This window comes from Dreissena polymorpha, chromosome 8 (genome assembly GCF_020536995.1).
Source record: "Dreissena polymorpha isolate Duluth1 chromosome 8, UMN_Dpol_1.0, whole genome shotgun sequence".
NCBI classification, from domain to species: domain Eukaryota; kingdom Metazoa; phylum Mollusca; class Bivalvia; order Myida; family Dreissenidae; genus Dreissena; species Dreissena polymorpha.
Genome location: NC_068362.1, coordinates 102,276,904 through 102,303,375, shown reverse-complemented (window position 1 = coordinate 102,303,375; position 26,472 = coordinate 102,276,904). Strand labels below are relative to the sequence as shown.

General features: G+C 35.9%; 1 protein-coding gene across 1 annotated transcript in view; it reads right to left on the bottom strand.

The window, feature by feature from the left end:
* Positions 1-836: 836 nt before the first annotated feature.
* Positions 837-26,472, bottom strand: part of LOC127840778 (tripeptidyl-peptidase 2-like) — a 58,691-nt gene continuing 33,055 nt past the window's right edge. The window contains 5 exon segments of the mRNA XM_052369190.1: positions 837-876; positions 1,730-1,930; positions 20,080-20,280; positions 20,626-20,741; positions 23,047-23,201. Coding sequence (XP_052225150.1) covers positions 20,631-20,741; positions 23,047-23,201 — 266 coding nt within the window. The 3' untranslated portion in view covers positions 837-876; positions 1,730-1,930; positions 20,080-20,280; positions 20,626-20,630.

Here is a 26,472-nt window from a genome sequence, read left to right as displayed (position 1 = left end):
TCATAGTTGGAACTAGCTTATCTGTGTTTTAAAACAAAGCCTTTAATGTTTCTGACTTCAAAAAAATACAACAATCAAATTTGAATAAATGAATGCCTGCGATCGTGCGTTTTGACGAAGTGTTCGTCATATAACCATTGTTTATTTAATACTTTACTTTAATATATAAGTTATAAGAAACATTAAATCACTTAAAACACTATTCGGAATATTTTAAAGTTTTGTCATTAGTCTAAACATAAGAAATGTTATACGGGCACATACACATTCATCATATTTGTTTCCTTTATAATTAATGAAGTACAATTTTTGAATGCATATTTGGTGACCTAAACGTATGCCTTGATTCCCCACTCGTTATCAAAACACTTCAGGAATTAATGCAATTTTTGGAAATGTCTTTGTTCATGTCGTGTGTATGACAAAAACAAAGGACTTGGCTGTTGAAATATTTTTTATTTATTATAGGAAGAAAGGCAAAACTACAATAACAATTCGTTCTATATTGCGATCCTTTTCTTTGGTCCTTATGTCATGTCATTCCATTGTCTGAATTGTTGTCACGACTTGTCAATTCACTTTCCTCCTGCATAAAACAATACGAATATGTTCGACAATTGAATGTTATTCAAATAAATATTGTATAAACAATATCTATGAAATCAGATAAGGAGTTAGGCAATTAAAAGGACATACACAAACAGTAAGTTATGTATACAAGTATTTGTATAACAAATGGTTTATATGCATCTTTATTATTTATATGTCGTATATATGCACGTCATATATATTCTATTTAATGTGATTAAACAAATACATACAATATTATATTGTACTTGCCTGGGAAATATGGGTCTTGTTCTGGATACCCATAACCTATAACAATCACAATTAAGCTTTATTTAGGATTTAGATGGTTAAAATGAGCAAACAACTGCTAACACTATTTAAGACTTTGTGCGGTTATTTTATGATATTGTAAGAATACAATAGTACTATAATATGAATTAATTTGATAATTTAAATAACCCCCATGTATTCACAAATTTATCATGTTTGTTTAATTATTATTAAAATAATATGCTATATGCTATTAACTTTAATCAAATTATTATTATTTTTACTACATATAACAATTAAAAACTCTCATGTAAACTCTATCTCCCATTACAATCCGACACGCACGAACACGCATGAACACGTATGAAAACGCACGAACACACACAAACATACACTCACACACATACATAAACTGGCACAATATACTATAAAAAAAACATCTTATAGCTTATCGCTTGAAATTGGTTAACATAACGTACATAGTTGATGTGATTTCTTAATGCGAACACGATTTGTTTAAACGAATAGTACAGTATAGTATATTCAATTTTCGTAAGAGGAATAAGTAATAACCGCATGCAAAAACTTTTCGATACAACTTTGGAAGCAACCCTATATCTTACCGCTTGCAATAGTTAATTTATTATTGATATGATCCATTACACGTCCAGTTTATTTTTTAAACATATTTCTAGACTACGGCTTTAGGTCTCAATTGCTGTAAATAAATAAAAAATGCACTGCCATGCGTGTAAATTTCTCGCATATGACACCCATGCAAACATCATTATAGATCGCAAATGAGTTCCTACCTATTACGTGCTGTATGCTATCTTTACAAAATCTGTTTGTGAACACATACATGTACATATAAAACTGATGTCGATACCTTTTTTGCAACGCGGGCAGCACTCGCCAGGCGGTACGTATTGCCCATTAGGACAGACGATGAAGAGGCATATCACCGCAGCACAGTTTGGATCTAGTGGATATGGCCGTGGCGGAGGGTATCTCGTATATGTCTGACTAGACACCGTGCCGCAGAGCGTCACGAGTAGCAAGAATGAGACGGCTGATAACATGGTTATACCTATAATGACAAGATAGCATTAACGTGTAGGTATTTTGAACACCTAATGTATATAACTATATATACACATTTATAAAAACAAGTCTTTGCTCAAATTAAGAAAATCACTCAACGAGTGTATGATAACTCTACATTTCCTTTTTTTCAGTATTAAACACTCTTAACATATCAACTAATTGATCACTAAACATACAAGTTTCCATACTTTTTTTATGTACGCAGGCCCCTTGGGAATTTTTAATTCTATATAATTATACAACAAAAGGTTTGATTCAAAACATGTCAAATCTTCCTTCTTTATGTTCTAAAATTATCCCCAAATAACCAATAATAAAGAGTTGTTTTTTGTTTATTCTAAGATACAACATATTATTTTATTAATTTTATCAAACAATGAATAAAAGTAATAAAAAAATATTTGTAAATAATAACCTTTGGGCGCTGCTCTGATTAATCTGAGCGTTCGATAATAAAGCTAGACACAAGGCGTTTATATACCTGCAAGGAAAGAACTTTAACAATATTTTTTATGTTTCTAGTTAGATAAATCTTTTATGAGCATGTGCAATTGCAATCCCCCGTGTAAGCTTTTACGCTTACTTGGAAACACGCTGTACATCTCCTTTATTTGATGCTTTCGTTAAATCAAGTATGTTCGGATAATCTCCAATTTAGGCACATTAATAGCTGATAACAATGATATATGCATGCATGACATACCTTGTGATATGTTTGCACTGTTAGGATATAAATACTCGTTAGAATGTCAAAGTAAAATACCAGTGAACATGTCAGATTAAATCTATCATACTATCAAAACTTAAGATACAGTTCCACCATGCAACGCTCCTCCTCGCCAGGCAGTCTTTTCTAGTAGGCAAGCAATCTGACATTCAAGTTAGGATTAATGTTGAAAAGCTACATTTACAAAACAATACATGTATGTGTAAGGTGGTTTAGATAAGTATATTATGTGTAAACGTGATGTATATATATGCATATTTCTCAACTCCGTTTATCGAAAATCTACGAGCTTTCCATAATTACGCGTTTCTATGTATGATGCATCATTTTGCTCGGCTTTGTAAATTTCTAGTTTTTACTTACAATGACTGACGATATAAGGGACGAACTGCATAAGGGTATAATTTGTTTAAAAAGGTATGCGTTCTTCATTTTGAATCCTCACAATGTTGTAGTTTGTTTTAATTTGAGACCTTTAACAAGGATCTTAAATCTTAAAAATAATTGTACATAATGATCATGAAGTTTATATAGATTGTCTTTTAAACTGCACTATTTGTGTAAAAAACAAACTTTGTTAATAATGTTCAATAATGACACTAGCAAATGTTACATAACTAAGTTTTATATTGTTTGCACACTGTAACCATAGTTAAAGTGTTGTTGTAAATCTGAATCGTTTTTCGTTCAAGAATAAAAGTAAAAAGGTAAACAGATTGAGGGAAGTATGATATTGATTCAAATTATGTATTAATTGTTAAAATTTATTGAAAACATATAACATTTGGTAAATTATGCATATGAATGTACATGTCTCTGCGAATGGTTTGTATATAAATATATTATATATTATATGATGAATAAATTCATTTAAACAGGAAATACATCTTTAACACACACATATGTCGTATTATACTTTTCACATTCCATTAATTGTTGAGTGAACGGTGACATCATGAAATGACGTTTACCCATCTAAATATAGAAAATATGTACAAAGCCGATGTGCTTGATATAGTGCATTTATTTATTTTAAGGTGGTGAAGAACCAACGTGCTACTTTTCTATCTTTATAATTCCACGAAAAATTCCATAATCACATAAATATAACTGATTATTTCTTATTTTGATTAAACATGAACAGCGGGAATGTCTTCATGCTTGCGCGGATACAGACGGCGCACGTTAATCCTATAGGTAAAAGAATATGTTAAAGGTCGACAACGATGACTTTTATAGAATGCTCTTTTGGTTGACGTGGGTTGGAAATATTGATAATCTCCGTACTCCTCCGTAAGATAGGCAATACATCGTCTGCTGATCCAGAGTGGTGGTTTGGTTCACCCCGAACAAAACTCAATACCTTTCCCCCCAGATTCCATTGAAGTCGATAATTCACTGTCAACTATTAAAACTATTGATGGAATTATAAATATAGTGGTACAAGTAGAATACTGTTCTCCAAAGTGAAACGCCTGCTGCATCAGCTTGATATAAAGTTTATAGTATCATGTTATGTATGGATGTACACTTGAGGACTATTTGTGTCAAATAAAGACTCTTATGCAGACATAGTATTTTATTATATTGACTGAAAACTTATGATTGCATCCCATGCTGCATCAAAGTTAAAATTTAAAGTTAAAATTTAACACCACATATGATAAAAGCCTCTATTTCAAGTCTATCAATAAAGATATCGGTAAAAAAGGAAGGCGAGTCAGTATTTGGCCCATATATTGGAAGCATTGTTAACCCTTTCAGTGCGGGAACCGAATTTTGAAGGCCTTTGCAAACAGTTTGGATCCAGATGAGACGCCACAGAACGTGGCGTCTCATCAGGATCCAAACTGTTTGCTATTCTGATAATATTCTTTGAAAAAAATCGAAGAAAATGCTAATTTTAGAAATTCAGCAGACGACATTTTAGCAGACGACAAATTTCCCAGCATGCAAAGGGTTAAGCGATATCCATTAACATTAATGTCAAGTGCAAAATAATTACCATGCCAATCAGCAACATACTTTTGTATTTTATAGTCAGTGCTATTAGATATGAAAATACCTGTTCCCCTAGAAGTGGATGAGCATTAAGTTAAAAAGAATTCAGATCCCCATTTTGAATAAATGGAACTGTACATATCAGGCATGAAATGTGTGTTTATCAGACAATATATATTCGTACATATCAGGCATGAAATGTGTGTCTATCAGACAATATATATTCGCGTTTAATTCAATTTTAAATCATTGGTAAAAGAAAGTTTAATACTTCAAAAATTAATATACCATGCCTTCAAATTATGATAAAAAATACGAAAAGTGATTCTACTGAAAATGTATCTACAAACAATGTACACAATACTTTCTACTTTCATACAAACAAACAAAAAAGCATACAAACAGCGCAACAATAAAAAACATTATGTGAACAGAAACGCAAGCAAATGTGCTTATGCAAGATACATTGCCATAAATATAAGAAATTATTTATAGGTATCTACGGTTGACAACATTTTTTTTAATGAATATAAGTAATAATAATTGTTTCACAAGAGTATGAATATTATAAGTTTGAGTAAGGTGATCCCTTAATCTTATGCAGTACAGGTCAATTTTTTATCTCCCTTTTCATATATTACACATTTTACATTTTTGTGGAAATTCTGTCCTCTTTCTAGTGTTCGTTCACTCATGCAGGCTGATGCAGTAGTTGTTATGTCCAATCATAATAATGAATTGATCCGATGCAAGATTTTCATTGGTAATTTAAATGTAACTGTTGATATCATTATGAAATTACTGACCACGCTTGCATTTGCCAAGACCGTCTAGTGGTTTTATTCCAACCTGGTGAGTTGTTAAACAGTTTTCATTTATTGAACATTGTGCATTATTGCATTATGAAATGTTTGTGAATTAGTTTAATTATTGTGATGTTCATTTCATTCATATTTCGTAGTATCGCTTGTTTTGTTCTGTATGTAAAATAGTTTTCATTGTTTTGAAGAGGTCTTTTCCGCCATGGACTATATTGGTCTACGTCTCCAACAAAATGTATTAATTTACCATGTGCCCCCACTCCCACACCCACTACATTTAGCGCCCAACGGGGGACAGACGTGCGACGGAAGGACCAGATTGGCGGCTAGACCAGGTTTCCGGAGGGCTGCGAGGTAGGAACAACGTTCGTTGAGGACGGACCCAGCTGTGCTGAATTCGGGAGCACGACAACCCCAAAGAGGCGCGTTAACTTCCGTCCAGCTCCGAGGACCGTTTCGGCAGGGCCTCCAGTACTTCCGGCAAGGACAGCTGAATTTGACCTAGTGAATTGAGTGGTTGAGGTGGCAGTCTGTCGGGGTGAGTGTGGGGTCATTTAAATTGAACTAGTGGATTGAGGGAGGGGTTTGCAGTCGGTCGGGGTGACTGTGGGGTCCTTTAAATTGAACTACTGAATTGAGTGGTGAGGGTGGCAGTCGGTCGGGGTCTTTGCGGGGTCATTTAAATTGAACTAGTGAACTGACGGGGGGCTGGCAGTCGGTCGGGATGAGTGTGGGTTTCATTAAATTGGACTAGTGAATTATGGGAGGGGGATTGCAATCGGTCGGGGTGAGTGAGGGGTCCTTAAAATTGAGCTAGTGAATTGAGGGGGTGGGGCTGGCAGTCGGTCGGGGTGAGTGTGGGGTCCTTAAAATTGAACTAGTGAATTGAGTGGTGGGGCTGGCAGTCGGTCGGGGTGAGTGTAGGTTCCTTTAAATTGAACTAGTGAATTGAGAGGGTAGGGCTGGCAGTCGGTCGGGGTGAGTGTAGGTTCCTTTTAATTGAGCTAGTGAATTGAGAGGGTGGGACTGGCAGTCGGTCGGGGTGAGTGTGGGTTCCTTTAAATTGAACTAGTGAATCGAGAGGGTGGGGCTGGCAGTCGGTCGGGGTGAGTGTGGATTCCTTTAAATTGAGCTAGTGAATTGAGAGGGTGGGGCTGACAGTCGGTCGGGGTGAGTGTTGGTTCCTTTAAATTGAGCTAGTGAATTGAGAGGGTGGGGCTGACAGTCGGTCAGGATGAGTGTGGGTTCCTTTAAATTGAACTAGTGAATTGAGGGGGTGGGGCTGGCGGTCGGTCGGGGTGAGTGTGGGTTCCTTTAAATTGAACTAGTGAATTGAGAGGGTGGGGCTGGCAGTCAGTCGGGGTGAGTGTGGGTTCCTTAAAATTGAACTAATGAATTGAGACGGTGGGTCTGGCAGTCGGTCGGGGTGAGTGTAGGTTCCTTTAAATTGAACTAGTGAATTGAAAGGGTGGGGCTGGCAGTCGGTCGGGGTGAGTGTAGGTTGCATTAAATTAACCTAGTGAATGAAGGGATGGAAGTTTGTCGGGGTGAATGTGGGGTCATTAAAATTGAAATAGTGAACTGAAGGGGGGGGGGGGGGGGGGGGGGCCAGTCGGTCGGGGTGAGGGGGGTCCATTAAATTTAATTAGTGAATTGAGGGGGTGGGTGGCAGGCGGTCGGGGAGAGTGTGGGGTCCATTTAATTGAACTAGTGAATGGGTGGGGGGGTCAGTCGGTCGGGATGGGTGTGGTTTCCTTTAAATTGAACTAGTGACTTGAGGGGGGGGGGGGAGTCGGTCGGGGTGAATGTGGGGTCCTTTTAATTGAACTAGTGAATGTGGGGGGGGGGCAGTCGGTCGGTCGGGGTGAGTGTGGGGTCCTTTTAATTGAACTAGTGAATGTGGGAGGGGGAAGGCAGTCAGTCGGTCGGTCGGGGTGAGAGTGGGGTCCTTTTAATTGAACTAGTGAATGGGTGGGGGGTCAGTCGGTCGGGATGAGTGTGGGGTCCTTTAAATTGAACTAGTAAACTGAGGGGGGGGGGGGGGGGGGGGGGGGGAGTCGGTCGGGGTAAGTGTGGGGTCTTTCGAATTGAACTAGTGAATACAGTGGGGGTTGGCTGTCGGTCAGGGTGAGTGTGGGGTCCTCTAAATTGAGCTAGTGAATACAGTGGGGATCGGCGGTCGGTCGGGGTTAGTGTGGGGTCCAATTAATTGAACTAGTGAATAGAAGGGGGGATGGCAGTCGGTCGGGGTGATTATGGGTTCCTTAAAATTCAACAAGTGAATTGAGGGGGGGGGAGGGGATGGTAGTCGGTCGGGGTGAGTGTGGAGTCCTTTTAATTGAACTAGTGAATTTGGATATGGGGATAGCAGTCGGTCGGGGTGAGTGTGGGATACATAAGATTGATCTAGTTAACTTGCCTCTAACCATCACAACGACATATTGATACATTAATCGATTGATTGATTGATTGATTTATTCATTCATTAAATCAATTATTTACTGATTAATTGAGTTATTTATTCATTCGCTCATTCATGAATTCATTCATTGACTGATTAATTAATTGACTGATTAGTTCATTCGTTCATTCGTTCATTCATTCATTCATTCATTCAAGCATTCAAGCATTCATTCATTCATTAATTGTATGTTTAGATAAGATCCAAACACCGACGCCCAACCTGAAAAGAAATGCACGAAAGTGTTTTGTTTGTTGTTTATTTTGTTTGTTGTTTTTTTTGTTGATTCGTTTTCATCACTGACTAGTGTTGGGGCATCCTTTCTCATAAATAGTTGACCAAGGACTCTATTTACAGTCAAATGTTTCTTGATTTTGAAAGTAAATTTGTAAAAAAAAATATAGTATCTCCATACACTTTGTCCGTAAAACACGCTCAAAAATGAAACATAATCGCGTTTTGTACAACATCTGCATTACATCAATATAAATATGAATATAATGTATATAACACCGGCGAAAAAAACACGCGAAATGCGATCCTTTGGCAAGCCTAGGTTCAAATAAACATGTACAAGAAGGCCGTGCGGTCAAATAAAATTTATTCGGCTTAATTCGTGCAGTATGTGCTACTAATTTCGATTGCCGCAAACCGGTTCTTCTTCTTCTTCTTCTTCTTCTTCTTCGTCTTCTTTAATTTGATTAAGAAGTAGTGTATATAGTTTTTATATTATTATTATTATATTTTTTCTATTATAAGTAGTAGTAGTGGTAGTAGTAGTAGCAGTAGTAGCAGCAGAAGTAGTATTTGATCATAAAATGGAATGTGTTCATGGGAATTAACGGTATTCAGATTGAATATGTTTCGAAATAATTTTGCATGCTATTAGCCCCTGTTACCTTGATCTTTGGGCAATTGACCTCATCATAAAAAGGCTCCTTCCTCTGTTCTCATGTAAAGATCATTCCAACGTGCATGGTTGTATGGTTAATATTGTTGAAGGGGGTCCATAGATCAACCGACCGACGGAACTGGTGAAATACAATTACAAGGGATACAAGGGACACGCCATCCTATAAAGATTCTCGTGCATAGAACGCTATTTGAAAATACACAGTTCTAATTGGTTGTTTTTCCAAAGTTGACTTATGACCTTTAAGAAAGGGGGACAGATGCTACAGCAGACACGCAATCTTATGATGTTTTGCATGTGTGTCAAATTACTAAAAACTTCAGTTAATGGTTATGGTATGGTTACGAATGGACGTTAAAGCTCTTTATGTAAGAATTTGAACATTAATATCTAAATTTAACCTTGATTTGAGGAGGCACGTGTTATACGTAACATTTTGTCTTATGACAATTAAAAGTTGATTATAAAATTATGGCTAAAACAAGAAAATACGGACGAACACCCGGACGGAAAACCAATATTGTAATCGATATACTCTAACAATTAACAAAGTCGGCTCAGGAAAGGGAACATTCTGAATTCAATTTGACTCTTTCGATGCAAATCACATATTTAAGTATACATTCATAATACAAATACATTTTTTTATAGTATTGATACTGTTGAATCTTTATTGACAGTAGTTGCAAACATTTACATGTATACAACTTGCTCTTGAGTTTGTAAAACTATTATCTGCCTACCATGATAATAATGTGCACATCATATTCGCACATATTCGCACAATGTAAAATACCGAAAACAGAAATACAATTCACGTTCGGTGGGCAAGACAAACCGATGGACGAAAAATGAGTATGTCATTATACATATCGTCTCCGTGACCTAGTGGTTATGGCGATCGCTTGCAGAGTGGAATTACGATTATTTAAGCTCCATACAAAGCATCATCCGACATAGCATGTTGCCCATAACAAAGGGCACCGTTGCCAAACATCCAAGCGCCCGGTATCCATGATAGGAATCGGGAGATGTTTGCCATTTAAGATGTCTAAGGGATAAAACTGGCTGGCCTCTATTTGCTTGGGGTACGATTTAATGAACGAGCACTTTGATATTTCGTAGTGGACGATATTCATCGGGGTCAATCGAACCGTATATATACCCGGTCAGTGCTGCAGCTGATATTGTTTAAATAGTTTTCATAGTGGGATCTTGCTCACCTGTGTTCATAAACAAAGTCTTATATGTTTCTGACTTAAAACAAGAGGGCCATGATGGCCCTGAATCGCTCACCTGACTCATTAAGATCAGATGAAAACTATGACCTCTATTGTCTACACAATGTTTTTCTATGATTTGACCTAGTGACCTAGTTCCTGACTCTAGATGACCCAAATACAATCCCAATCCAGATTTCATCAAGATAAACATTCTGACCACAGTTCATAAATATTGGATGAAAACTGTGACCTCTATTGTCAACACAAGGTTTTTCTATTTATTTGACCTAGATTTTTACCCCAGATGACCCAAATACAATCCCACCCAGATTTCATCAATAATTCTGACCAAATTTCATAAAGGTTGGATGAAAACTGTGATCTCTAATGTCTACACAAGGTTTTTCTATTATTTGACCTAGTGACCTAGTTTTTGACCCCAGATGACCCAAATAAAATCCCAACCCAGATTTCATCAAGATAAACATTCTGACCAAATTTCATAAAGATTGGATGAAAACTGTGACCTCTATTGTCTACAGAAGGTTGTTCTATTATTTGACCTAGTGACCTTGTTTTTGACCCCAGATGACCCAAATACAATCCCAAACCGGATTTCATCAAGATAAACATTTTGACCAAATTTCATCAAGATTGGATGCAAACTGTGACCTCTACTGTCTACACAAACAAATTGTTGACGGACGGACGCACGGACACACGCACAACGGACGCCGGACATCACACGATCACATAAGCTCACTGTGTCACTTCATGACAGGTGACCTAAAAATATGTGTCGGAGATAAACATGAACAGTTGTGGTTAAAATCCCATAGAAACAAGGGCTGTTTGTAAAACATGCATGCCCCCCTATATGGGTTATAAGTTGTAGTAGCAGCCATTGTGTGAATACGTTTTTTGTCACTGTGAATGGTGGTGGTGGTGGTGGTGGTGGTGGTGGTGTAGTAGTAGTAGTAGTAGTAGTAGTAGTAGTAGTAGTAGTAGTAGTAGTAGTAGTAGTAGTAGTAATAGTAGTTGTAGTAGTAGTAGTAGTAGTAGTAGTAGTAGTAGTAGAAGTAGTAGTAGTAGTAGTAGTAGTAGAAGTAGTAGTAGTAAGTAGTAGTAGTAGTAGTAGTAGTAGTAGTAGTAGTAGTGGTAGTAGTAGTAGTAGTAGTAGTAGTAGTGGTAAAAGTAGTAGTAGTAGTGGCAGTAGTAGTAGAAGTAGTAATAGTAGACATGGTGGTGGTGGTGGTGGTGGTGGTAGTAGTAGTAGTAGTACTAGTAGTAGTAGTACTAGTAGTAGTAGAAGTAGTAGTAGTAGTAGTAGTAGTAGTAGTAGTAGTAGTGGTAGTAGTAGTAGAAGTAGTAGTAGTAGTAGTAGTAGTAGAAGTAGTAGTAGTAGTAGTCGTAGTAGTAGTAGTAGTAGTAGTAGTAGTAGTAGTAGCAGTAGCAGTAGCAGTAGCAGTAGCAGCATTACAAGACCAATACTTAAGAATGATCAAATGGGAAAAGGTAACATAGAACCAGCAGTAAATATGGGGCTCATTTACAGGTCAGATTTGGAATCTCTGCTGTAAAATGAGATTTTGAATGAATTAAAGGGAGGCAAATCTGTAATAAAAAGAACATGCATAAACCGTAGTTGTTTCCCTTGTTTGAACCATGCTAAATCCTTACAAGTTTGGAAAGAATTGGATGAAAAATTTGGACTTTATTGCATAAACACCATTTTCTCAATTCAAGGGGAGGTAATTCTGTACTTCATGGACCAATAATGCTCATTTTTTGTAGGGTTTGTGTCCTCATTGATATTAAGACACTGTGCAAATTTGGAAAGGATCGGACAAAAAATGTGGAAGATTTTTGAAAGTTTTCACAAAATAGGCAAAAACGAATAAACATGCAAAGTTCAACGAGCTCCTGCGGCCATGTTTTTTGACGAATCAAATTTCTTTGAACAACTTTTTCAGGGGAGCCCTCAAAGGTCATCCCTGTGAAAGTTTTTGAAAATCTGATGAGCGGTTTCTGACAAGAAGATTTTTTAAGGTTTTTACCATATATGGTCATGGCGGCCATCTTGGTTATGTGATCAATTTTTTTTTAACAATTCTTTTGTCCCATGACCTAGGGATGCTCCACATGAAATTTAGTTGAAATTGGCTCAATGGTTTAGTAGAAGAAGATGTTTACAAATTTGTATACGGACGGACGGACGCCGGACGCTGAGTGATCACAATAGCTCACCTCGAGCTATCGCTCAGGTGAGCTAAAAACATACATCACAGTTTGAATAAATGAATGCCTGCGATCATGCTTTTTGACGAAGTGTTCGTCGTATAAATATTGTTTATTAAATACTTTACTTTAATATTCAAGTTAGAACAACATTGAAATCACGTAAAACACAATTCTGAATATTTTACAGTTTTTGTCATTAGTCTAAACATAATTAGTTTAATAAGGGCGGCTGGGCACATAAAGATTCGTCCATTGTTTCCTTTATTGTACATGTAGTACAATTTTTGAATGCATATTTGGTGACATGAACTTCTGTCTTGATTCCCCACTCGCCAGCAGAACACTTGAAGGAATTAATACAATTTTTGGAAATATCTTTTTTCATGTCGTATGCATGACAAAAATAACGGACTTGGCTGCTGAAATATTTTTATTCATTATAGGCAGCAAAGGCAAACAATTTCAGAACAATAACAATTCGTTCTATATTGCGATCCATTTCTTTTGTCATTAGTGCATGTTTTTCCCTTGTCTGCATTGTTGTGACGACTTGTCAATTCACTTTCTTCTGCATAAAACAATACGGATATGTTCGACAATTGAATGTAATTCAAATAAATATTTTATGAACAATATCTACGAACGCCGATAAGGAGTTAGGCAATAAAAAGGACATACACAAACTGTAAGTTATGTATACTTGTATTACAAATGGTATATATGCATCTTTAGTACATCATACATCTTTATATTGTACTTGCCTGGGAAATATGGGTCTGGATCTGGATACCCATAACCTATAAAAATCACAATTAAGCTTTATTTGGGATTTAGATGGTTAAAATGAGCAAACAACTGTAACCATTATTTAAGACTTTGTGTTGTTATTTAAGGATATTGTAAGAATACAATATAGTATGAATTAATTTGATAATTTAAATAACCCCCCATTATTCACACATTTATCATATTTGTTTAATTATTCTTATAATGATATGCTATATGCTATAAACTTTAATCAAATTAAAAAAACAGTTTACTACATATAACAACTTAATTATCTCACGTAAACTCTATCTCCCATTACATCCGACACGCACGAACACGCATGAACACCTATGAAAACGCACGAGCACAAACACAAATACACTCACACACATACATAAACTGACACAATATACTTTAAAAAACATCTTATAGCTTATCGCTTGAAATTGGTTAACATAACGTACATAGTTGATGTGATTTTCTAATGTGAAAACGATTGGTTTGAACGAAAAGTACAGTATAGTATGTTCAATTTACGTAAGAGGAATAAGTAATATCCCTATATCTTACCGCTTGCAATAGTTAAGTTTTTAATGATATGATCCATTGCACGTCCAGTTTATTTAAAAAAAAATTCTAGGCTACGGCTTTAGGTCTTACTTGCTGTATATAAATAAATAATGCACTATCATGCGTGTTAATTTCTCGCATATGACACCCATGCAAACATCATTATAGATCACACATGAGTTTTTACCTATTACGTGTTGTATGATATCTTTACTTAATCAGTTTGTTAGCACAAACATGCACATATATAACTGATGTCGATACCTTTTATGCAAGTTTTAAGCAACGCGGACAGCAGTCGCCAGGCGGTATGTATTGCCCATTAAGACAGAAGATAAGCGGGCATAACACCACAAAACATTTTGGATCTATTGGAAATGGCCGTGGCGGAGGGAATCTCGTATTTGTCTGACTAGACACCGTGCCACAGAGCGTAAGGAGTAGCAAGCATGAGACAGCTGACAACATGGTTATACCTATAATGAGAAGATAGCATCAACGTGTAGGTACTTCGAATACCAAATGTATATATACACAATAATAAAAACAAGTCTTTGCTCAAATTAATAAAATCACTGCACGAGTGTATGATTACTCTATATTTCTTTTTTTTCAGTGTTAAAACTCTCTAAACATATCTGTTTTGCCATCATCGCCAACAAATTTATTATTAACCATATTAGTTTTCATACCTTTTTTATGTACGTAGGTCCCTTGAGAATAAATATATGTAGTAATTTATTCCATATATACTACAATAGGTTTGCTTCTAAACATTTCAAAACATCCTCCTGTATGTTCAAAAATTATTCTAAGATACACAATATTATTGTATTAATTTTATCAAACAATGAATAAAAATATAAAAGAAATATTTGTAAAATAATAATTTACCTGTGGGCGCTGCTTTGTAGAATCTGAGCACTCGATAACAAAGCTAGACAATAAGGCGTTTATATACCTGCAAGGAAAGAATTAAATAAATATGTTTTGTGTTTCTTGATAGATAATCTTTATTGAGCATGTGCAATTGCCAGCCACCGTGTAAGCTTTTACGCTGAACTGGAAACACGCGGTACATCTTCTAAATTTGGTGCTTGATTTAATCAAGTATGTTCGGATAATTTCGACTTTTGCATGTATATGCATGTATTGCATATATTGCGATTTGTGTGCACTGTTGGTATATAAATATTCGTTTGAATGTGTAGGTACAATACCAGTGTACATGTCAGCTTAAATCTGTCATAATATAAAAACTTAAGACGCAGTACCACAAAGCAACGCTCTTCCTCGCCAGGTAGTTTTTTCTTGTAGGCAAGCAAAGTGACATTCAAAATAAGATTACTGTTGAAAAGCTACATTGATATAACAGTATGTGTAAGGTTGTTTAGATAAGTATATTATGAGTAAACGCGATATATACATACATAATTACAACTTCTGTCCCTATAAATGCTGCATTCTGATTGGATAATTTGTTAACGTGACCGGGTTTTCATTTTCCGATTAACCCACTTCGTATGCAAATTTAAACATGAATATTCATGGCGCTACTTTCTGATAATAAACAAGTTGCCATAATGACGTTATGTTTTGCGCGAAATTTAATAGCTTTTTTATTGGTCAATAGCGAAATGACGTTATATTTTTGCGCGAACTTCAACGATATACCCATCTGACGGAGATGAAACCGAAACTGAAAATAGTGTCATACGCTAGATTAAAAAGGATTTTTATGAGCCTTACCAGGATAGAATTTCAGCTTAAGATCATTTTGTGATGTAATGATAAGAATTGAATAGAATTTTTCTGCATTTCATCGGTGTATGAAAACGTCGGCGTTTATTCAAATTCGGCGTAATTTTCCCGACAGTTCATACACCGATGAAATGCAGAAAAATGCTATTAAATTCTTAAATATTTCTCAACCCCGTTTATCGAAAATTTAGGAGCTTTCCAAAACTACGCGTTTCAATGTATGATGCATCATTTTGCTCGGCTGTGTTAATTTCTAGTTTTTACAATGACTGACGCTATAAGGGACGAACTGCATGAGGGTATTATTTGTTTTAAAAAGTATGCGTTCTTCATTTTGAATTCTCACAATGCTGTTTTTTTTAAATTTAAGACCTTTTGCAAGGCTCTTACGTCTTAAAAAAACATAGTGCATATCGATCATAAAGTTTAAATTGATTGTGTTGTGAACTGCGGTCTTCGTATAAAACCAAACTTTGTAAATAATGTTCAATTTTAATGACATTAGCAAATGTTACATAATTTGGTTTTATCTTGTTTAAACACTCTAACCAAAGTGTTTTTGTAAATCTGAATCTTTTTTCGTTCACGAATCACTTAATATTATTGTGTTATACATAAATAATTATTTGAGTAAAGTAAAAAGGTAAACGGGTTGAGGGAAGTATGATATTAATTTGAATGGTGTGATAATTGTAATATTATATTGAAAACACATTACATATAGTAAAGTATGTATATGAATGACCATGTCTTTGTTAATGGCGTGTATATACATATATAATGAAATAAATTAAAGCATTCAAACAGGAAAAACAATCTTTAAAAAACACGTATGTCGTATTATACTTTTAACATTCAATTCATCGTTGAGCGAACGTTTACTTCATTAAATGACGTAAACCCATCTAAATAAAGAAAATATTTACAAAGCCGATGTGCATGATAAAGTGCATTTATTTATTTAAAGGTGGTAAACAACCAACGTGTTGCTTTTATATCTTTATAATTCCATGAAAAATTCCATAATCACATATATACAACGGATTATTTCTTATTTCGATTAAACATGAACAGCTGAAATGTGTTCATTCTTGCGCGGATACAGACGGCGCACGATAATCCTATAGGTAAAATAATATGTTAAAGGTCGCCAACGATAACTTTTATAGAATGATCTTTAGGTTGACGTGGTTTGGCAATCGAGGTACATCGGCTATCTCCGGACTCCTCCGTAAGATAGGCAATACATCGTCTGCTGATCCAGAGTGGTGGCTTGGTTCACCCCCGAACAAAACTCAATACCCTTCTCCCTCCAGATCCAATTGAAGTCGATATTTCACTTTCAACGAATTTTTTATGAATGATGAATGATGCATATAGTGGTACAAGGAGAATATTATTCTCCAAAGTGAAGCGTCTGCTGCATCAGCATGAGATAAAAGTGATGTACACTTATGGACTATTTGTGTCAAATAAACCCTCGTATGCAGATATAGTATTCTATTATCTTGACTCATAACTTATTATTTCATTCCATTCTGCATTATGTTGGCACTTATTTGGCCTGGTACAGGTCTAATTTTACATTGCATACGTCACTGACTCTAAACTGACAATCCGCCATGCAACGATTGAATACTGCCTCTTACAGTGACGAATTGAAGTGATGTTGTTAGAAAGGGACAAGTTACACCTATGCATACTAAATCCAAGATATCTCTAGAAATCATTCACCAACATGTAACATAAAACGGATGCTTTATACAGAACTTTTGTATCGACTATTGTTTGTAACTTTTTTATTACATAATCTGGGACTATTTTTTTTTAACAAAACAAACAGTAAATATGGGGTGAAACATTTTAACCGTGTTTCATTTGCTGAATACCATACTCTAGAACACGCATTTTTTAAGCGTTTAAGCGGACCTTTTTTGTGAATAGTTTGTGTTCATGAATATTTACGACAGCATACGACGGGAGTAAGTTTGAATTGTGTTAAAAACTCGATGACGCACGCCCTGTGAATAATTAACGCGGTGTATGCATCCTGTGGATTGGATTTAAAATGTGTTACTGAGTATTAAGCGATTAATGTTTTACTGCTACTGTGCTTTTGTATCAATTGCAAAAGTGAGATATAAACTATTAGCAAACTACATAATTGGGATAGTATCACGTCTGTCAGATGAATACAGCGTTGCACTTCAAACACACGTTAAATGTGTCTTCTCGACACACAAATGTGGATCTCGGATAATAAACTGGTTGAAACATGCTTGTGCTCATCACTGGCTTTAGTTTCCTTGTAATTTTAAATACCTGCAATTGTTAATATTTACCTTCCATTGACCATTGCTTTTATTATAGTATATTGTATGTGAAAGTATACTATTTTAATTTGTTATATAAACACAGTATTGTTCTTTCATTGGGCATAATGACAATATGTTTTCTTCTCTTGTCCTCATTTGCGAAAGTATTTTTACAACGAATGTGTAATTTAAGATCCCTCAGTTTGAATTACTCTACTGGATAGTAATCCTAGTTGGTGGTTTCGAGCAATATGAGCAATCCGCTAATATATACACTTTATTATATACCTGTTTAACGCTTTTTACAATATATACAGGTTGTATCAATCGTTGAAATAAAAAATCCCGTATTACGCTACTCGCTGTTTCCAATTCCGTATTACCATACTAGCCGGACTACTTCGACCCATTTAATGACGTGACATTACGCGCACCGAAAATAGAAATATTTTATATCACGAAATATATTACGTAGTACATCGTGTGACGTCATTTCTGTGACGAAACACAATGGTTTTATCTTAACTCTCTGGAATTTAAGGACATGTCGGACGTGGTGTTTTTTGACAGTCAACTATATGTTAAAAACAAAGAACGAATTCAAAACGTATTTTGGAGTGTGTGTTTATCATGTATAAATGTATAGGTCGATAGGAATACAATAAAGTAGTGTGGTTTAAACTAAGTGCCGATAAAGACATGGAAGATAGAAGTGGAAGTGCATATCGTTTCAACGTTTTTGTTATAAACATCGGATTAAAATTTAAAGTTGTCAACTTACTTGTTATAAACAGTGGATTAACGATTGCATTAAGGTAAGCGTTTCGGAAACCTGTGTTTTCACGGTTCGAATGTTTACACGTTTATTTACATAAACTTTATTCATACGCGTCTTAAGAAAACTATTGCGTACCGAACTTTTAGTCATTGTTTTGTCAGTTTTGTTAAAGTAAAAAATGCAATTCATTGTTAACTGTTTTCGTTTGTTGTTGTAAATAATGAAAGGTATATTACGCTGGTTAATTGTTCAAAGAGCTTGTATCACTCTCGTGGCTTGTGCTATTTCGCATCACACTCGAGGCGGATACGTCATCACACAAGCCACTCGAGTGATACAAACTCTTGGAACAAATGACTAGCGTAATATTCCGTATGTATTCACTAATGTTGCATGCTTTTGAAACGTGTGATTGCTCTCTTTTTATGTTGGAAAAATGATAAGTTGCTTTGGCTTTAAATGAATGGTGCTTTTTTGAACCGACTAGATCTGCATATGCATTTGTTCGTTCCGTTACTAATGCTGCATAATATGAGGACAAGAAGTTTGTCCCAGTAATCATGTGTAATTTAATTTGGGTTTAATGTTTAATTTTATCTGCAATTTCCAAGGACCTAATTTTTAAATGTGCATGTGATATTGTGCTGTGAAGGAAAACAAGATTACCCGGAGGAAACCACATCTGATCTGAATGATGACGACCAAGCAAGTCCTTGTGCGCTGGGGCGGAGATTGAACCATGGGTGAGAAGCGCAAGCATCAACTGCGCTATTCGGACCGAATTAAGCGCAAGACGTTGATACACATCGGTAAATTCCAAACACCGAAAACACGAAGGAAAAATGCTCTAACAAAGCGTTAAGCAATTTTTCTGTATCAGTATCATTTTACAATCAAACGATTAATTAATTTGATGTCGTATTTCACCTTGTTTGATGTTGTGTACTTTTAATTTAAATTTATTTTTGCTCGTAGACAAAGGGATCATAATAAAATACGTTTATATCCGTATTGCTATGCATCCCCTTCAAAAATTCGTAATCATCATGACACTAAAAACTGCCTCAAACTTGATTATACAGTCTTTGACATTGACCGAGATGTTTACGTATGTGACACTTATTCGTGGTGCAAAGATTTGCATGTAAACACTATTGGTAATTCTGCTTTATTTATTGTTTTGGGGAAATGGTTTATTTGCCGTTAGAAATTTAGTAAAGCTATGTTCGAAGTGTTCATTGGTGATCTGAACAGCGAATTGGTGACTCAAACGAGTTCTCAACACATTATGAATAAGATTTATTAATAGTTGGAATAAATAAGGAACCCGATTGTACAACAATCCGAGCTTATGGTGATCCACACAGGTGGTTAGCTTGTGGCTATGATATTCATTAGTGAAAACCTCATTTCTGAACAGCGAATTGGTAGTTTTTCGTTTAAAGCAATATTCTTTTTAGCACACTGCACAGGCTAATCCAAAACAACAATTTACGCATATGCATTAAACCCCATTTTCCCAGATCCCCAATCATATTTATTTCTCGTCTCACCACAGAGAACTTGTATGTCAACTCCAGGGCATAAATCTGCCTGCCCTCAGGTAGCAGGTCCCTGGCTCCAGACAGACACCGGATCTTGGAGTCGCTGGGGCGTAGGGGCTGGGTGAGGGTCTTCAAGGTCACTGTGGGGTTGATGTCCTCTGACCTCAGGTGGGAGCGAACATCAAACCGGCACACGCCATCTGCACCATGCTGCCGTGGGAGAAGAACTTAACATTTTAGTGGGGTTCATTTACAAACACCATCTGCACAATGGATCAGTCCTTAGAATTTTTCTTACAACAATTTGAATTACTGATAAACAATAAAATCATATACATTGGTATGCATGAAATTATTTATTTCAGTCGCCACAGCACTCGCCCTCAGAGCTAGAGGACCCTGGGTAGGAGTTTTAAAATGGCCACCCAATTTTCTCAAGCGGTTACATGTAGCCTTCATACAATTCTGAAGACTTTCATCTCACAAATCACTAAATCAATATTTTTGATATATCATTGCATTACACAATGGCTAATTTTGGTCAGTTATACTTACTACAATCACAGGATTTGAGGTAGGGTGGACGCATGAAATGTTACAGTATAGTTGAGAGTGACCTCCCCAATGTTTGCCCACCACTTGGCTACACACAACTCTAGAGTTCTGTTATCCTGAAACACAATCACACAGTCATGACAAGAACGTATAGTAAAAGGAATAAGCTTATTGCTGAATTGTACAAAATGACTGGGCACTGCAAATTTATGCAATTTATGCTTTTTCCAGTAATGACAATGAGTAGACATCTAGTGTGTCGTGCATTAACAGTAACTCAAGATGACCTTTTTAGCAATTTCGTTCTACTCAAACTCATATGTGATTTGTTAAAACATGATCAAGATGCATTCACTTAAAATCGGCTATTATAGTTTTTGTAATGGTATGAAACTTACATGACTTTATGTTTGTATATTTATTCATTATTACGTATTTTGTAAATCATGCCACTCTTTCTATGTTAAATATGCTTTGTGATTATTGTATAACTATGTTGTTCGAATCTTCGATATCGGAGGAAATAAAGAATATATTTATATTATTATTACATCTTTATCCTTATCATCTTCAATTTCAGGGCAAGAACAACAGAACATTTGCATTAGATAACTGAACTGTTAATTGTCATTAAGTTATAAAACATTAATTATCAAAATCAAACTGTTAATTGTCATTAAGTTATAAAACATTAATTATCAAAAGCGAAATGTTAATTGTCATAAAGTTATAAAACATTAATTTTCCAAAGCGATTGGATTTTTATTATAACTGGCTCTAATTTACATCATGCTGAAAATGAAACAAAAGGCAAATGCCATCTCATTATTTCCCTACTAGGATCATTTCAACAGCATAATCTTTACATATCCATTGAAACAATTGTCTATAACCAGTTTACACAAATCACATGTTATGGTCCATTGACTCCTTGCATTCGTCTGTCAGGTTTTATGGCTGTCAGCCGGTAGTCAAAAAACATGTATGATATATCAACTTATTATCCCAAATGGTAGAATTTTGACAACATTCAATTGCCAAAAAATGTGTAGTTATTCATTATAAGGGAAAATTAAAAAATCTATAAATTACACTAAAACAAGAGCTATGATTTTTTTAAATAACATCCATGCAAGTGTTTGCGACATATTAAATGAGATTTAAGCCGAGAAAACTAAAAAATCTTCAGGGTTTGTATCTTTAATTGACTGTCGTCCATGAAATTTCATAAACAAGATATGTGTGTGTCAGAAACACTATGTCCCCTTTTGCGCCGCTTTGAAGCTATATATTTGACCTTTGACCTTAAAGGATGACCTTGTCCTTGACCTTTCACCACTCAAAATGTGCAGCTCCATGAGATACACATGCATGCAAAATATCAAGTTGCTATGTTCAATATTGCAAAAGTTATTGAAAAATGTTAGTTTGACCAAACAAACCAACCAACCAACCAACCAACAAACCAACCGACAAACCAACAGACAGGGCAAAATTTTGACAACATTCAATTGCCAAAAAATGTGTAGTTATTCATTATAAGGGAAAATTAAAAAATCTATAAATTACACTAAAACAAGAGCTTTGACTTTTTTTAATAGCATCAATGCAAGTGTTTGAGACATATTAAATGTGATTCAAGCCGAGAAAACTGAAAAATCTTCAAAATGTTAAAGTTTGACCAAACAAACCAACCAACCAACCAACAAACCAACAGACAGGGCAAAAACAATATGTCCCCCAGTATAGTGGTGGGGGACATAAAAAGTCAGTTAAAACAAAAGAAACTATCAAATTATGACAGTGTTACTACCCTGTAGCCGATTTGTTGAAACTGATTTGGACAGAAGTGGCTTGCCTTATTTCATAGAACAAATCTTTCAAGCAATACATAAAAAAAGGTTTCCAGGAAAAAGGTCTCCAGGAAAAAGGTCTCCAGAGGGAAAACATATTTCATAAAACTTAAAAAAGGACGAATAGTTCTGCATTTCAATCGACAAGCACAATATTACTCTTAACCACTCAGAAATGCACTTTAATGTGTTTGAAGTCTACATGAAAATCACATTGAATTTAAGACGTTTCTTACTAGATTCAAGTTTTAAAGGCTTTGTTTCCAACCCTAAGATACTGATAAGAAGCAAACAGCATAAAACTGAACAGCCTGTGAGTTACTCCGAGGCTGTTCTAACTCACAGGCTGTTCAGGTTTTATGCTGGTTGCAAAATCTATTTTTTACATCTGAGAGGTAAAGGGTTAAGCATGCGAAATCCTACCTTGACATTAAATGATTGAATGTTTTCCCCTTGGTCTGCAAGATTCATAAATTTCTCCAACTAATATTATAAAAGCCCAAAAAAGATAAAAACATATTTCTGAATTTCACTCTACATGAAATATAATAAGCAAGTGAAAGCTTACCACAACATTGAATGATTGGGTGGTTTCCCCTTGGTCGGCGAGGTTATCAAACTTCTCAAACTCGTATTTCTAGTACTGGTACTGGGGCATCACCTGGACCGCATGAAGTAGCATTCGACAACTCTTCTCCTTGTCACATGACTGCACACGCAGCACTGTCACAGAGCAGAAAGTAAGCAAACTATAGAGGATAACAGAACAAGCGACACTGTCACTAAGCAGAAGGTTAGCAAACTATAGAGGATAACAGAACACGCAACACTGTCACTTAGCAAAAGGTTAGCAAACTATAGAGGATAACAGAACACGCAACACTGTCACTTAGTGAACATTAAGAAAACTATAGAGGATAACAGAACACACAACACTGTCACTTAGCAGAAGGTTAGCAAACTATAGAGGATAACAGAACACGCAACACTGTCACTGAGTGGAAAGTAAGAAAACTATAGAGGATAACAGAACACACAACACTGTCACTTAGCAGAAGGTTAGCAAACTATAGAAGATAACAGAACACGCAACACTGTCACTTAGTGGAAAGTAAGAAAAATACAAAGGATAACAGAACACACAACACTATCACTTAGCAGAAGGTTAGCAAACTATAGAGGATAACAGAACACGCAACACTGTCACTAAGCAGAAGGTTAGCAAACTATAGAGGATAACATAACACGCAACACTGTCACTTAGCAGAAGGTTAGCAAACTATAGAGGATAACAGAACATGCAACACTGTCACTTAGCAAAAGGTTAGCAAACTATAGAGGATAACAGAACACACAACACTGTCACTGAGTGGAAAGTAAGAAAAATACAAAGGATAACAGAACACACAACACTGTCACTTAGTCGAAAGAAAGTAAACTAGCGGATAACAGAACACACAACACTGTCACTAAGCAGAAGGTTAGCAAACTATAGAGGATAACAGAACACACAACACTATCACTTAGCAGAAGGTTAGCAAACTATAGAGGATAACAGAACACGCAACACTGTCACTAAGCAGAAGGTTAGCAAACTATAGAGGATAACAGAACATGCAACACTGTCACTTAGCAAAAGGTTAGCAAACTATAGAGGATAACAGAACACACAACACTGTCACTGAGTGGAAAGTAAGAAAAATACAAAGGATAACAGAACACACAACACTGTCACTTAGCAGAAGGTTAGCAAACTATAGAGGATAACAGAACACACAACACTGTCACTTAGCAGAAGGTTAGCAAACTATAGAGGATAACAGAACACGCAACACTGTCACTGCAGACAGTGTGCAAATTACTGTAAAATATTTTATTTTCATCTGCATGAAACACCTTAGTTAAAAACAAGAGCACCGCCTTGCGGGTGCAGACCGCTGATCTATTTTCTTTTTAAAGGTGAAGGGACTCTCATTTTCAATCACAAAGGAGGGAGGGGTGGAGTGAAGAGGGATGCATAGTGTGGGGGTGTGGACATTTATTACATTATCTTCCAAAAATGCGGAAAAAATGCAAAAAAAAATATATAAAAAATATTTCTTGGGGGCGATGGTTGGATGGTATTTCAAACATAAAATAATAAAAATAAATATTTGTGTTTTTGAACCGTTAAAAAAAAAAAAATTGGGGGGGGGGGGGGGGGTTGGGGTGGGGGGTATAGTGTGAGGGTGTGGTGGTCATTTGTGAGATGATCTTAAAAAAAAATATATGGGGGGGGATTTGGGGGAGGGGGTGGGGGGGGGTGGGGTGGGGAATTCTTGGGTGCGATGGTTGGACGGTATTTCAAACATAAAAAAATAAAAATAAATATTTGTGTTTTTTACCGTTTCAAAAAAAAATGGGGGGGGGGACGGGGCGGGGGGATATAGTGTGAGGGTGTGGTGGTCAGTTGTGAGATGATCTTAAAAAAAAAAAAAAAAAAATAGGGGGGGGGGGGATTCGGGGGGGGGGGGGGGAGGGCACGGGGGATGGTTTGGGTGGAGTCTATTGTGGTATGTCAGGTAAGAGTAGTTTTGTCAAAGTATCAATAAAATCTAATCATAAATAAAGAAGTTATGGCAATTTTAGCAAAATTTAATAATTTGACCTTGAGAGTCAAGGTCATTCAAAGGTCAAGGTAAAATTCAACTTCCCAGGTACAGTAACCTCATGATAGCATGAAAGTATTTGAAGTTTGAAAGCAATAGGCTTGATACTTAACAAGTAAAGTGGATCGAAACACAAAATTTAACCATATATTCAAAGTTATTAAGTCAAAAAAGGGCCATTTTTCCGTAAAAAATGACAACCAGAGTTATGCAACTTGTCCTTTTACTGTACCCTTATGATAGCTTGCGAGTGTTCCAAGTATGAAAGCAATATCTATGATACTTAGGGGTAAAGTGGACCAAAACACAAAACTTAACCAAATTTTCAATTTTCTAAGTATAAAGGGCATAAATTCCATCCAAATGCCAGTCAGAGTTACATAACTTTGCCTGCACAGTCCCCTTATGATAGTTTAATAAGTGTTGCAAGTATGAAAGCAATAGCTTTGATACTGTAGAAATAAAGTGGACCTAAACACAAAACTTAACCAAATTTTCAATTTTTTTAGTATAAAGAGGGCACATAACTCTATCAAAATGCCAGTCAGAGTTACATTACTTAGCCTGCAAAGTCCCCTTATGATAGTAAGTGTTGCAAGTATGAAAGCAATAGCTTTGATACTTAAGGAATAAAATGGACCTAAACACAAAACTTAACCACAATTTTCAATTTTCTAAGTATAAAAAGGGCACATAATTCAGTCAAAATGAACGCCAGAGTTATCTAACTTTGCCTGCCCAGTCCCCTCATGATAGTTAGTAAGTGTACCAAGTTTGAATGCAATAGCATTGATAATTTCTGAGAAAAGTGGACCTAAACGCAAAACTGAACCAAATTTTTCAATTTTCTAAGTATAAAAAGGGCAAATAAATCTGTCAAAATGCACGCCAGAGTTATCTAACTTTGCCTGCCCAGTCCTCTCATGATAGTAAGTAAGTGTTACCAAGTTTGAATGGAATAGCATTGATACTTTCTGAGAAAAGTGGACCTAAACGCAAAACTTAACCGGACGCCAACGCCGACGCCGACGCCAAGGTGATGACAATAGCTCATATTTTTTTTTCAAAAAATAGATGAGCTAAAAAAGACTTTTTGTATTTACATTAATTCGTGGATTTATGATCTTGAAAAATATTTAGTCAGCAACCCGAACTAGAGCTTTGTCACAGACATGACGTATACCCCCACGTGCCGCATTGACAAAGACTATTTTGCATGCTGTCTTAACAAAACAAGAGAATCTAATTTATTGCAATTTTTAAGAATTATTATGCCATTATCATTTATAGCCATTTTGACTTTTGAACTCTTGAATTCTTCCACATGACACGCCGTCCAATTACTG